Source organism: Monosiga brevicollis, genomic scaffold, assembly GCF_000002865.3.
Source record: "Monosiga brevicollis MX1 MONBRscaffold_50 genomic scaffold, whole genome shotgun sequence".
Lineage (NCBI taxonomy): Eukaryota > Choanoflagellata > Craspedida > Salpingoecidae > Monosiga > Monosiga brevicollis.
In genome coordinates, this window is record NW_001865087.1 from 93580 (window position 1) to 107870 (window position 14291).

Sequence of the window (14291 nt, forward strand, 5' to 3'; positions counted from 1 at the left end):
TTTCGGTTTTTTTTTTTTTTTTTTTTTTTGAATGCACGCACTTGTTAAGATTCGAGGTTGCGTTCTCTAAAGTGAAGTATTCCAGCTGGCATATTTGAACAGGTGTTCTCAACACTTGTTCTCGCCGAGCAGGGGCGAGGAGGAGTCGAATGTCAGATTGTTTGGATTTTGCCGGACTCGGAAACGAAAACCAATTCGACTCCTTCACAGCCCAGGCCGCCACCGATGCCGCCGAGCCGAGCCTGCAACTACGTGGGCAAAACAGTTTTGTCCTGCGTGGTAAGCCGCAGTGATGGAGCCCAAGGGCAAGCAGCATGGCGTGGCTCTCTAGAAGAAGACCAAGTCAACCCTCCATCCATCCAACACCGCAACCCAAGTCACGACGACCGAGCACCGACAAAGCTGATTCTTGCCCAACACCCAACACCCAACGCCAAGCCACAACCAGGACGACGGAAATCGCTCGGCATTCGCAAGTCTGATACCAACTCGGCAGGCGCGTCGGCTAGCATGATGCCCGAGCAGCACAAGTAATGGCTGCGTTAGCAGTACACGGCGCCCAGTGGTGTGTAACTTTTTCAGACGACTACATTAAAAAGTTGTGCGTGAACGGTGTCCAACCCCACGATATCTGACCACACGACGAGCACATTCCACCCCTCAGCGCATATCCCACCCTGGACTGTTTCCCATCAAGCTTCGGTGCATTTTGGACGCCCCACCCCTACCCTACCTCTCGAGCCCCCAGGCTGATTATCGGCGAGCGACGGAAGCATGCATGACCGGGACCAAGCGTGGCGTCTACTCGAGCAGCACTCGATTTGAGGCCAGGGTCCCCTTGGTGCTGCCGCCAGTGCTCCAGTGCTCGTAGCCGTGATACATGACGAGTACACAAACACCGTGCATGCTGTGCTGAATCATGAAACAGGTAAGCTGCAGTCCACCTCAGATGACGACAAGGCAGTCATCTGTCCCCCCATGAGTACAATTAATGGGATTCTGCTTGATCCCACGACTCGCACAAAATCCAACCATGGTGACATGATATCTGTGTCTGTGTCTGTGTCTGTGTCTGTGTCTGTGTCTGTGTCTGTGTCGGTGTCGGTGTCGGTGTCTGTGTCAGTGTCTGCGTCTGTGCAAATTTCCTTTTATTCCCGATCCGGCAAGGTGGAGGTGCAGTCCGAGCTCCCTTTGACATGCGCGCGTGAGGTGCTGGCTGAGTGCGAGCGACGCGCCTGAAAAGAAAAGTCGCTCACAGTGTTCGCTTGCAGTCTCTACTTGTCAGACATTCGGTGCACAAAATACCGGTTAACGAAGCGATTTTAAGACTTTTCGTAGTTTTAAACAACATTAACTTGTATCTTTCCTTTAAACGGTTGACACTTTAAGTAGATACATTATAGCTTCTTGTAGGTCTTGACCAATAAAAGTCTGACAATTTGGGGAATCGGCGAAACACGGTTTTTCCTGCTTCAATCATACAGAAAGCAAAAGCAAACGGGAACCGCATCTTCACAGTCATTGCGTCATTCTCGCCTATTTTGGGCAGAGCGGGTCATTCAAGTGTATAGTCTGTTACACTTTTAAAATAAATAAATAATTCTCCCGTTTTTTGATTTATCAAACCCGTTACGATTGGCTTAATAAACAGACTCTGCACCAATAAATCCAAATCTACAATCAATTTGAACATGTTTATGCCACTAGATCTATACAGATTTGTATTTTCTCCGTTTATCGGGTTGCAGTCGTTGTTGCCTTGGCGCTGCACATTTTCCCTTGTTCATCACAACCGGACGACGACAGGCGGAAGAGGTTTGGCCAAATCGTCGTGCTCCCGCCAGCCGTTCCGGTGTTTAGCCTTGGCTGCTTGCGCGTTTTCCTCGCCTGTGAGGTGGTGGTCTGGTTGTTTTGGGTTTCTGTCTGCTGCTCTGTGGCGTGGTTTGTTCGAATCCCGTTGTGAGCGCTCAGCTGGTTGACACAGACAGGCGGTTGATCGTGCATTTGGCGGCCGCGTCGTTTTCAAGTTGTGGGTGGTGAGGAGTGCAGATCCCAGACAGGCAGAGCCAGAGTCGTGCGCCTGGAGATAAGGGAAACGCTCCGCACCCCCAGCCCACTGAGAGGGGGCTCGGCTCGTTGGCAACGCATCCTTGTTCCTTTTTCCGTTTCATCTCTTGGCGTGCCATGTTTGACGCACATCTTTGCCCGCCCGGTTCTGGCCTTGGCGTTTTTGTCCATGGCGTGCCTGCCAATGGGTTTCCATTCCATAGTCGTCTCCCTCCGTTTGAGCGTGTGTGTGTGTGTGTGTGTGTGTGTGTGTGTGTGTGTATGCCTCGCGGGAGGTTCTTTGAAAAGAAATCCAATAGCCATAGCATCCCTGCGCCCCCTGCTGCATCGTGTTTAGCAACAGCAGCAGCATTCACATTCGCCGCCATCAAGTCCCGCCCCCACCTCGTCCTGCCATGCCCCCTCTTGAGTGCCTCTCTGAACCAGCCATACACACCACGCGCGCGACACTCTGTGTCAGCCCCGAGAGAGCGTTTTCTCTTCTCTCTCTCTCTTTTTCTCTCTCTCTCCCTCTCTTGTCTTTTGGTTCTGTGGTTATGACATTTGGTAGCAGTATCACTGAGCTGCTACTTAGTGTTGGTCTGTGTGTGTGTGTGTGTCTCTCTCTCTCTCTCTCTCTCTCTCTCTCTGTTTCTTGTCGATTTTGTTTTGTTTTGTTTTTCTGGTCACTCCTCTGCCCTCTCTCTTCCTCTCCTCTCTCTTCCTCTCTCTCTGTTTTGTTGTTGCCTTCTGGACCTTTGATGCCTGGTCTGGGATTTGGATGCCTCCCCCACACCCCCGTCCGCTTGCCGCCATCGCTTCAAGCCAACTCATCTTTTTCTTTCCGGCTGGTTGTGCCCTTTTTTTTTTTATCGACTCGCGCGCTCGCTCATTAGATTCTTTTGGATCCCCTTCCCAACCAGTGGTGCCCCATTTTCTTGCCGTTTGCCCCTTTGGCCAGCTTCAAGGCCTTTTTGGGTCTCCTGCACACGCTCGAGACGTGTGGGGAGACGAGTTTGTTTGTTTGCCTTTTTTTTTTCGAGGGGTGACCGTTGAGGATGGATGCAGAAGGTCGTCTGCGTACCACCTCCTTTGTCGACCCGGCGCAACAGCATGCAGATAACGATTTCGATCCCTTGGCTGGTGCTCTCGACGGCATGAACGTCAGCGGTACGCCCAACCAATTGACCCTTTCCATGCCCCCGCGTCTTCGGTGTGACCGAACATGTGGCTGAGCAAGTCAGCAACTTGCCTCTGCTTTGTTTTCGGCAATTCACCCTTTTTCATCCTCAACGCCTCGTGTTTTATCACCCAGACCGTACCGATTTGCCCGAGGGGAGCTTGACCAAGGTCCGCGCAAGCATCGGCGCTCCCGAGGCGCAGCGTGAGGAAGACGTTCAGGTCAGTCCCGTTGCTCGTGGTCATCACAATTCTTGGTTGCATTCCCCAATCCGGGTTTTTTTCTTCTATTTCTATTTCTATTTTTTTTTTTTTTTTTTTTTCCCTTTTCGCCTCTCTCCCCGTGCTGCTCATGCCCTTTGGCATGGGCATGAATACATGACACATTCACGCCGTTCTTCTACTTCTTCTTATTCTTCTTCTTCTTTTTTCTTCCCCTTCATCGCTCTAGTATGGCCCACTATCCGTGATTGGCAACGGCTCGTTTGGCGTCGTCTTCAAAACCCAGCTGATCGACTCGAGCGGTCGCCACCAAGTCGCCCTCAAAAAGGTCCTTCAAGACCGTCGCTACAAGGTTTGCCACCCACGCCAGTTGCTCGCCTCAGCATTCCACCATCAGCACCAGCGCCTCTTGCCCCTCTCCCTCTCTCCCTCTCTCTCTCTCTCTCTCTCTCTCTCTCTCTCTCTCTCTCTCTCTCTCTCTCTCTCTCTCTCTCTCTCTCTCTCTCTCTCTCTCTCTCTCTCTCTCTCTCTCTTTCCCCCCGTCTGTCTGCCTCCCTCCCTTTCTCATTTTTTCCTTTCCCCGCGCCATGGGTTCTGCTCTGGTTGTAGAATCGTGAACTGGAAATTATGCGCCAGGTCGGCCACCGCAACATTGTCGACCTCAAATGGTTTTTCCTCTCCCCGGGACAAAAGCACGATGTCTACCTCAACCTGGTCATGGAGTTTCTCCCCACCTCTTTGAGCGCCTTCGCCGAGGGCTATGCCAAGCGCAAGATGCAAATGCCCGTTCTCTACATCAAACTTTCCATTTACCAGATGTACCGCGCCCTTGCCTACCTCCACGGCCGCGGCATCTGCCACCGAGACATCAAGCCTCAAAATCTCCTCCTTAACGTTTCCAAGGGCATCCTCAAGCTCTGCGATTTTGGTTGTGCCAAGATTCTTCAGTCGGACCAACCCAATGTCTCCTACATTTGCTCCCGTTACTATCGCGCGCCAGAGCTGTGTTTGGGCGCCGTCTTCTACTCCCATGCCATTGATGTCTGGTCGGGTGGCTGCGTCATGGCCGAGCTCTTGATGAACCGCCCCATCTTCCGTGGTAGCAAGTCTTCTGACCAGATGGAAAAGATTATGCGCGTCCTCGGTGCCCCCAAGGCTGATGAAATTCGCACCATGAACCCCGAGTTTCGTCGCGAGCTCCGCACCGCCTCCAGCCACTCCTTGGCCGAGGTATGCATCCCCACTTTTTATTTTGCTCCTACCCTTCTTCGTGACATTATCAAGCTCATGTACCGCGGTGGTGTACCGTTTCCGTGTCGTTCTCCTTGCCGTTGTGCCTCCAGCTGCTGCGCAGCCGGCCCGCTGAGGAGCGGGACTTGGAACTTGACTTTTTGCAGCAGGTGTTCCAGTACAAGCCTGGCAAGCGCCCCCACGCCATTGAGACCCTGGCCCACCCCTTCTTTGATGAACTCCGTGACCCGGCGGCTAAATTCAATGGTGCTGATCTCCCCGAGCTCTTTGACTTTACCCCTGAAGGTTTGTTGGCTCCATCGTGGTGAACCCTGCTCGTATCTTTTCTTGCTGAACAAGCGTCTGCCACCACAACTTGCCTCGGCATTTCAAATGTTTGACCCGCCGACGAATGCGTTTGATCTGATTCTTGATTTTATTTTTCTCGCAACTCGCGCAGAGCTGTCCAAGTCGCCCGGTATCGAGGCCAAGCTGCAACGTCGGTCGTGAGCAACGATCCGCACATACATCCTCAGCCCGAGTTTTTGAGCCGCACATTGCTGCCTTGGCTGCGGAATGTCATTGGCCTTTGATTCTCGCCATTCTCTCGACGATCTTGGTTTTTGGGAAGGCGTTGTTGGTCACGGTGCCCCAAAAAAATTCTTTTTGTGTATTGTGAACTTGTTCCGTTTTGCTTCCTCTCTTGACTTGAAGCTTCAGAAATGCCGTGTTCAATGTTGCTTAACTGCCTCTTTGTTCCCCTTGTTGTGTCGTAATCCCCCGTGCCTCTTTGTCTCACTCACAAGCGCTTGACGTTTTCTACGCAACCAGTCAAGCCGGAGGAGGAAGAGGAAGGTGTTTGCATGCGAATGCTTGTCAACGGCGCGTGCAAAACCTGTGTGCCGATGTGCGGTGCGTTCCGCGCACGAGCCAGTCTAGTCGAGATGACAAGCCCTTGCCCGGCACACCTGGATGCGCTGCATCTCAAGCCATGCTTGATTTGCCCGACTGGTGGTGGTGGTGGTGGTGGTGATCAAATTGATGGACTCGGTTCAAGTCGGGATCAATGCATGTCAAGGCTATGCCCATGGGCGAGCCTGCAGGCAGGGAATCACCACTTCAAGCCCCGTATGAAACTTTTAACATTAAAAAAAAAACGCATTCGGAAGGACTGAACTCGGTGACACAGAGACGCGCGTGCAGGCCTCTGGCTGAAGGTCACGTCGTTGCACTCGTTCGCTCCGTGTTCCTTCTGATCACACACTCTTGGTCCCCTTGGCAGTTGGGCGGGCGCCTCAAGGACGTTTGCCAACGTCGTTGCCCTGCAGCTCAAGTCCCCCCGTAGCACGACAAGCCAGCTCGTCTCGTCTCGTCTCTCTCTCTCTCTCTCTCTCTCTCTCTCTCTCTCTCTCTCTCTCTCTCTCTCTCTCTCTCTCTCTCTCTCTCTCTTGTTCTTCGGTCAAGATTCGCGAAAGGGCATTGCGTAACACGTGCCACACCATGAGCAGGACTTTACCACACGTGCTTGTCACCTTAAAAGGTGAATAATGTGAATAACTTCACACACGTGATGCAGTTGTACCACACGTTGACTTGTTTCGGCTCCGAAACCGTCAAACGACGATCATCTCACATCATTCTCACACACCCTGACTTGTGCGTCTCTCTGCCTGACTACAAACTAAAACTACATCTCTCTATTCAAACTCACTTTCTGCACCCTTTCTCTGGTTTTACCACTGCTTCAACATGGAAAAAAGCTTCTCCAAAGACCATTTCTCTGCTCAATTACCCCAGAACCACACACACCTCTACTCAGCCCCAACCCCTCACCCCATCTCTCTGCCATCTTGCCTCCTCTTTCCCGCCCTCGTGTCGTCGTGACCCGCGTCGCTGCCATTTTTCTCCTCCTGCTGCTCCCTGCTGCTCCCTGCCCCCTTCTTCCCTCTCTCTCTCTTCTCTCTCTTCTCTCCCTTCTCTCCCTTCTCCTTTCTCCCTTCTCCCTTCTCCGTCTTGATCTCCAGGAACGATTTTATTATTGGCACATGGTGTGCCAGCTGCCGACTTGACGACGCGAGCGCCTGAACAAGAAAGACTCTCCCCGTTACTCCTCCTCCTTCTTCTTCTGCGGTACAGCTGAGCCCGTTTTGCATTTGCAGATCAACAACACCGGTCAGACGCTCTGGCAGCAGCAGCAGCAGCAGCAAAGTACTCCTAGACCGTCAAACATGGGTCTCCTTGATACCGGCAGCCACCGCCCGGGTCGGCCCAACGGCGAGCAGGCCGAGGCCATGCGTCGAAAGAGCTCTATGTCATATGCCATTGATCTATCTGCCAGCTCAGCCTCCCGCCTCACCTCCACCCGCCCCACTACCCTGCGCTTCCAAAACATCCGCTGGACCGTCAAAACCTCAAGTGGTGATAAGGAACTCCTCCATGGCATCACCGGTGAAGTCAAGCCGGGCGAAGTCCTTGCCATCATGGGTCCGTCTCCCCCCTATCGGCCAGGCCACAGCATCGCCCGTGACCTCTTACGCCCTCGCCCTTACCCTCGCCCTCGCACCCACTCCTCCCCTGCATACTAGGTCCGTCCGGAGCTGGTAAAACGTCACTCATCCAAATGCTCTGCGGACGCGAACGCCACGATGAACTCCCCGATTCAGGCATCACCCTCAACGGCCATCCCCTTGACAAACGCCAGCGACGACGCATCTCCTACGTCATGCAAAATGACGTCCTCCTGAGCAACCTCACCGTCTACGAAACGCTCAAATATGCCGCCCTCCTCCGTCTCCCCGGTCACTATACCCATCAGGAAAAAATGCAGTGCGTCGAAGACGTCATCGACGCCCTCGGCCTACGACATGCCACTGAAACCATCATCGGCAATAACGTTCGCCGCGGCGTCTCCGGTGGCGAGAAAAAGCGCGTCAACATTGGCGTCGAACTCATGGCCGACCCCGCCGTCATGATCCTCGACGGTATGCCCATGTCCAGCAACACCCACTCCATCCCTGTGCCCGGACCTCACTCACAGCCCAACCTCAACCCCAATAGAGCCCACCTCTGGCCTGGACTCGAGCACGGCCCTTCATCTCATTGGCCTCCTCCGCAAGCTTGCAACCAACCAGCAACGCACCGTACGTTTCAGCCGCGGGGAAGAGAGAGAAGAACAGGAACTAGAAAAAAACAAAAGCATCGCTGGCTCCATGATGGCCATCTCACGCATTGCTACCCGACCACTAGATTGTTGCAAGTTTGCATCAACCATCATCCCAGCTGTTTGCGCACATGGACAAGTTGCTCCTTTTGGCCAAGGGCGATGTCGCCTACTTTGGTCCTGCCAACGCCGCCACCGCCTATTTCCGCCAGGCTAACATGCCGTGCCCCCCCGAGTTCAATCCTTCCGACTACTTTCTTGATGTCTTGACCGACCCTGAACGCCGTCAACGCGCCGTCGACTTTTACAATAGCAAGCAATTTGTGCCTCCCAAAGCTGGCAAAGAGATCTCCGGGCCTCGCATCCTTGACCTTGATGCTTCCCTCAGCGAGTCGTCCCTGGACTCTGCCCCCGCGCCAGTCACAAGTGCTTCATTGCCCTTGCCTCTGGGTGGCGGTGATGGTAATGATGATGAATTGGCCGGCGATCGCTGGCCCATCGGCTGGTGGGCTCAAACTAAAATTCTCATGTCCCGCTCCTTCAAGCAAAGCAAGGGTGAATTCTGGACTTGGATCAACTTTTGCCAGGGCGTTGTCATTTCCGTCGTCGTGGCGGCCCTCTGGTGGCAAACCCCAGAGCGCGAGGTAACATCTTGATCATTTTGAACAGCCGACCCTCAACCCATAAAGCGCTAAAACTGAAAAACCCGATGCACCAACTTGGACTCACCGTGTTTGTATACCCCCGCTTGCAGTCCCGCCTGCAGGATCGCGTCGGGTATTCGTTCTTCGGGCTAGTGTACTGGTCCTTTCAGATGCTTTTCTTGGCCACCCAAGTCTTCCCGAGCGAGCGTGACGTGCTTACCAAAGAGCGTGCCTCGGGATCATATCGTCTCTCGGCCTACGTCGTTGCCAAGTCGATTAGTGAGCTGCCGTTACTTGTGGCCCTCCCCACCTTCTTCTTCGTTGTCACCTACTGGAGTGTTGGCCTCGAAGGCGGCTACCGTGCTCTCTTTGCTTGGATGATCCTACTTCTCTGCTCCTTTACCACGTCAAGCATTGGTCTCTTTTTGGGTGCCAGCGTCCTCAACGGCAAGCGTGCTGCAACGGCTGCTACCGTTTTCATGCTCACATCCATGCTTCTGGGCGGATTTTACGTTCAGTACCCGCCCCCAGGCCTTGAGTGGGCCAAATACCTCTCCCTGATCAAATACGGGTATGTCATTCCTTCCTTATGCACACGCCCGTGCTTCAAACCGGCGGCGAGTGGTGCCGTGCCGCACGGCCTCATCAAACCGACCGCTTTCATGATGGCGCCACCCATGTATAGGTACCATTCTCTTTTGGCGTTGGAGCTTGACCAGTCTGACTTGTTCTTTACATGCGATGTTGAATCCTCCGCTTACGATGTGAGTGGCTGGTTGCCTCCCCTCAGGAAATGGTTGCATGTGCCATGATCCTCATTCCACCCTTCCAACATTCTATAGGCGTGCAATGATCCACTTACGCGCGCACAGGGCATCCCCGCTCGCGATGTGCTCGCCCAATATGACGTATGTTCACCTCCCTTTTTTTGCTTCTTTGTTTGTGTTATTTGTGTTGATTTTCCTGGGCACCTTCTGGCCTTGCTGACCATTCCTTGCCTTCTCTGCGCCAGGTGGACGACCGAGTCTGGCTCAACGTGATTGCTCTCATCCTTTTTGCCCTCTTCTTCCGTATTGCGGCCTATCTAAGCCTCAAATACCTGCTGTTCCGCCATTCAAGCTGAATCTGACAGCATGTTTTCTCATTCCGCATCGCTTTCCTCTCCTCCTTTCTTTCTCGTCTGGAGTTTTACTTGGAGTTATTTGGCCTGCGCGGTCCGACAGCTGTGCTGTCTCTCTCGTGCCCGTGCTTGCCTTTACTGACCTTCGTTCTTGACCCCGTTCTTCGAATTGACCTTCCTTGTTGACCTTCCATTCTGATGGATTCTCGACTTTTTACGTCAAGCCCAGTTCTGACTCGCAAACTCTTGGAAAACCTCAGGGTGGGCGCAGTTCCGCGTGAGCTTGAATTTTTCTGACTGTCTGGTAGTAGAAAGACGCGCATAGAAACACTAAGTTTCCTCGCAACAGGTCAGGGGCCAGTTTTTGGCGCCCAAACACAGCACGTCGTACATTTGCCACAGGCACATACTCTAAACAGATTTGTGGACAGTAACAAGAGCATGGCCCTGCACAAGAAGAACGAAAACCGATAAGGGATAAAACACGACTCGCCCAAAGGGCGCATCGCTTGGGTGTGGCAGAGCACACATGAATCAAGAGGACACAACCATAATGTGCTCAAGCACATACAAGCACATACAAGCACATACAAGCACATACAAGCAGACGTTCATACACACTGACAGTGCACACAAGGGAAACGGCACGGGCAACGGCAAGTTGGCGAAAATGAAAGGACAACAAGGACAGCTGTGCCGCAGTACTCTGCTGCATACGCTTTGCAGAGAGTCTGCAACGCGGCAATCTGGTCACAACCATCAAAGGCATGACGCAAGCAACCCTATGCGCGCTGGGGGCTGGATTGCCGGCTCTTGCTCAACATGTGGTTGATAACGTCGGTGGCGTAGGACAGGCGGGCCACGAGGACATCAATGCTGGCATGCTTGCTGCGGCTGATCTCATCGAGGGTGTAAACGCGCGTTTCGCCCTCCGTGTCGATGAAGGCAACTGTATCGCGTGGACCGTTGACCACGACCTTGGTATGATCAAAAAAGTTGATTTGGACAATGCCAATGTTGAGGCGAAACACAATGGCATGCTTGGTGCGAAGCCACTTCTTCACAAATGGCATGTCCGTCGTCTGCGCCGAGGCCTTGGCCAGTGCCGCGGGACCCTAATGGAGTTTCAACAAAAACCCCCGGTGCGTGAGAGTGTGCCGACGGGCGATTATGATCGCAACAGGATCAGACCAAAGCATGTGCCCCTGGGGGCAAGGAGTTCGCCGCAAGCCAGGCCGAAGTAATTGTCTTACGTCCTGCAAGTTGTCACGCATGTAATCGCGAAAGTACTTGAGAAGAGCGATCTTCTTGGTCATGTCATCGGGGAAAGAATCCAGGGTCATGGCCGTCGTGGCTCCGCCCTTGCGCTCACGATTTGTAAACTCAACGTGACTAAAAACGTAAAACGCGAGGCAAAGACGGGCGGCAGGAGCAAGGATATTAGGGAATTGGTGCAAAACGAGTCTGTTGCAGGTCTGTGTGGCCTCGGCATGATGCAAAACGGAACGCACTGGAGATCGGAGGAGAGCACCATCTTTGTGTTATCGTTGAAGAGGACGCCAACACTGTCGTCAGAGAGCTGGTAGCCCAAGCCATACTTGTACGAGTAATCGATCCATTTGGTCACGGCATAGCCGGCCTTGGCCTCGGGGGCAGGGGCCTCCATGGGCTCGCGATACGAGGCGGCAGCTTGCAGGGCCGTCACTTGTGAAAGGCGCGTGTAAAGGGCCTGCAGGTTGTCGTTTGCAGCTCGCGGGGTGGTCGAGGGAGTTGTGGTCGAAGTGGCGGCGACAGATGCTACGCGGTGTGTTTGAGTGGGTGCAACGGTCTTGGGGTGGGGATCGGTGCTGCGCATGTCGATGACCTTTGGCGCAGGCTTGCTGATATGGCGGGCATCCTCGCGGTTGGTGTTGAGTGATCCAAGGGGGGCGCGGCCGCTAGGGACGAGGCTCTCGGCATGAATCTTAGCACCCACTGAAGTGGTGGTGACGGGGTTCTCCAAGTTGGTGTGAGCCGAGCCGGGCTGGGCGCGGTAGGTGGCCGCGGGGCGCACCTGGCCAGGGATGCCGGCAAAGTCTGGAGTCATGTGCAGGGCCTTGATGGGCATGCGCTGAGGGATGTACGCGCTGCCTGCCAAGAAGGGATGGCGCATAATCTCCTCGCAGTTGGGTCGGCACTTGGGGTCACGGTGCAGCAACATGCGAATCAGGTCGACAGCCTCGGGGCTGATCTGAAGGGTAGAAGGAAAGCTGTAGTCGTTGCGCTTAATTTTGCTGTACGTAGTCTTGATGTCACGTGTTTCAAAGGGAGGGCGGCCCACGATCATGGTGTAGAGGATGCAGCCGATGGACCAAATGTCCACCTCAAAGCTGTGTCCCGAGTCCTTGCCCTCGAGAATCTCGGGGGCAATGTAGTTGGGGGTACCGCAGAGCGTGCGTTTGCGTTCGCCATCATGGGTCAGGGCGGTGGCCAGGCCAAAGTCGCCGACCTTGACCTGCATCTCTTCGTTGAGGAAGAGGTTGCCCAGCTTGAGGTCACGGTGGATGACTCGGCGTGCGTGCATGTGGGCTGTGGCTTCGACAATCTATGCGGAGCGGTGTCCACCACGGAAAGGAAATCAGTTTGATGAAGAACGCAAGCAAAGGGGGAGTGAGCAGAGTGGCAACGGCTGTGTGGACACACCTGAAGCAGGAACCAGCGAGCCTCGATTTCCGACATGCCACGGCGGCGCTTGTGCAGCTCCATCATTGACTGAAATGAAGAAAAAGGTCGTGAGGGAACTCAGCACGCGCCGGTGTGTGTGTGGGGAACGATGGACATATATGACCAGTGCATTTTCGCAGGCAGCGTAACGGGCAAGAACGAACGAGGATGTGTCGAAGGAGCATACCTGGTTGGAGCAGATCTCGAGCAAGATATAGACGTTGTGTTCATCTTCAAAGTAGCTGTGGAAGCCGACAATGTACTTGTGGGTGAGCGAGCGGTGAATCTGGATTTCGCTTTTCAGCTAGATGGGGCGGGCAGACCGATGGTGAGAATGGCCGTGCACAGTCGATGTGGGAAGCGCGACGGTGTTATTTTTCTCGAGGACTGCACGATGCGCTTGCATGGTGGTCCTTTTTCCTCCCTCCCTCTCTTTTATTGCGTTTATTTCCTGGCGTGAATGCTGTTTGCGACGGGCAGGGCAGGCGCACTTTTTCTTTGGCACGGTGCTTGCTGAGGGAGGATTTGGCCACGATCTTGCCGGCATAGACACGCTTGGTCATGCTATCGGTGAGCTTGTAGCATTGGGCAAAGCCACCCTGAAGAAAACCGGACGAAACGGACCAAGGGCATGAGAGTTGCATTTGCAGCGCGGCGTGCAAAGCGCACGAGAAGCAGGTAGGGCAGCGGCAGGCACGAGTCTGTTTGGCTTCCTCTGGCTTCTCAAGTGACTGAGTTGATGTGTTTGAATGTAGATGTATTGCCCTTGAGCAGCCGCTGTAGGCGCGGCTGGGCCTTTGCAACCTGTTGGTTGTTTCGATGGGTGCTGGAGGGAGGAAGAGAGGGGAACACACCTTGCCAAGGAAGCTACCGCGAATGTACTTTGCGCCGGTGGCGGAATCCTCAATGATGGAAGGGATGCTTGACGATGAAAAGCGGGAGCTGGAGCTGGAGGCTCGGCTTCCGGTGGTCACGGGTCGTCGCCCGTAGGCCGCGCTGCGCGCGGGCATGGCAGTCGCCATCTTGGAAATAAAATTCTTAGAGAGTCTTGGACACGGGGGGCCTGTCAAGCGCTGCGCGGCAAAGCATGGATCGTGAGCGAGGCCGACGACCGTGGTAGATGGCAACTGTAGGATCAACGCAGAGCGATCGGGTCGGCAAGACGCAGGCTGCTGAGAGGGAAACAGGAGGGAGGAGGAGGCTTACTCTTGAGCCGCGAAAATGGCGGCAGCGACGCTGAGGAAAGCGGCCCACACCAGTTTGGCAGACAACAGGGCAACGATAACCTCACGAGAGCACGGGCCAGCTGCGCGCGCAACCAGAGAAAGCAACAAGCCCAGTTGCCAAATCAAAAACCGAATATCAAGCCACGCACAGACGTGAAGGAAAGAAGCGGGCAAGGTCAAGGTCAGGGCGGGGGAGAAATGGAAGACCTGCGAGCGAGCGCACGCGTGAGAGAGAGAGAGAGAGAGAGAGAGAGAGAAAATTTTTTGAGAATTTTGAGGATTGAACATCCAGATTTCGAATATTGGCGCCAAAAAAAGATCAAAGCCTTTGGCCTTAATTTCAATGCTACAACTATTGCAAAGCTACAGGCCGCAGATCATTGTCAGACGATATTGGCTGACGACGAATGCAGTGAGACATTGATTGAACCCCCTTCACACTTCTCTGAAACCTTTACTATAAAATCAATCCCCTTTGTCTCTCTCTTCTCTCTTCTTCTATTTCTCTCTTCTCTCTTCTTCCCTCTCTCTCTTCTCTTTCTCTCTTCTCTCTCTCTCTTCTCTCTCTCTCTCTTCTCAAACTCTCTCAAACTCTCTCTCAAACTCTCTCTCAAACTCTCTCTCAAACTCTCTCTCAAACTCTCTCTCTCTCTCAAACTCTCTCTCAAACTCTCTCAAACTCTCTCTCTCTCTCTCAAACTCTCTCTCTCTCTCTCTCTCTCTCTCTCTCTCTCTCTCTCTCTCTCTGTCTCTCTCTGTCT

At 53.8% G+C, this 14291-nt stretch overlaps 3 protein-coding genes across 3 annotated transcripts; 2 read left to right on the forward strand and 1 right to left on the reverse strand.

Moving 5' to 3' along the window:
* Positions 1 to 1789: 1789 nt before the first annotated feature.
* On the forward strand, positions 1790 to 4631 carry MONBRDRAFT_34760 (uncharacterized protein; the record flags this gene model as incomplete). The annotated part of the gene is made up of 5 exons (XM_001750849.1): positions 1790 to 1815; positions 2943 to 3216; positions 3362 to 3447; positions 3677 to 3799; positions 4057 to 4631. Coding segments are annotated over exons 2-5 (894 nt in total), but the record flags the coding sequence as incomplete, so codon positions are not given.
* A 909-nt stretch (positions 4632 to 5540) lies between these two features.
* On the forward strand, positions 5541 to 9786 carry MONBRDRAFT_34761 (uncharacterized protein; the record flags this gene model as incomplete). The annotated part of the gene is made up of 10 exons (XM_001750850.1): positions 5541 to 5589; positions 5960 to 6217; positions 6814 to 7161; positions 7263 to 7658; positions 7735 to 7817; positions 7924 to 8481; positions 8592 to 9052; positions 9167 to 9245; positions 9324 to 9389; positions 9494 to 9786. 10 exons carry the CDS (start codon positions 5541 to 5543, stop codon positions 9602 to 9604), a joined length of 2409 nt encoding a protein of 802 aa, XP_001750902.1. The 3' UTR covers positions 9605 to 9786.
* Positions 9787 to 10383: 597 nt separating this feature from the next.
* Positions 10384 to 13326, reverse strand: MONBRDRAFT_39338 (polo kinase; the record flags this gene model as incomplete). The annotated part of the gene is made up of 7 exons (XM_001750866.1): positions 10384 to 10716; positions 10855 to 10993; positions 11113 to 12185; positions 12284 to 12352; positions 12492 to 12608; positions 12796 to 12903; positions 13159 to 13326. 7 exons carry the CDS (start codon positions 13324 to 13326, stop codon positions 10384 to 10386), a joined length of 2007 nt encoding a protein of 668 aa, XP_001750918.1.
* Positions 13327 to 14291: the final 965 nt, after the last annotated feature.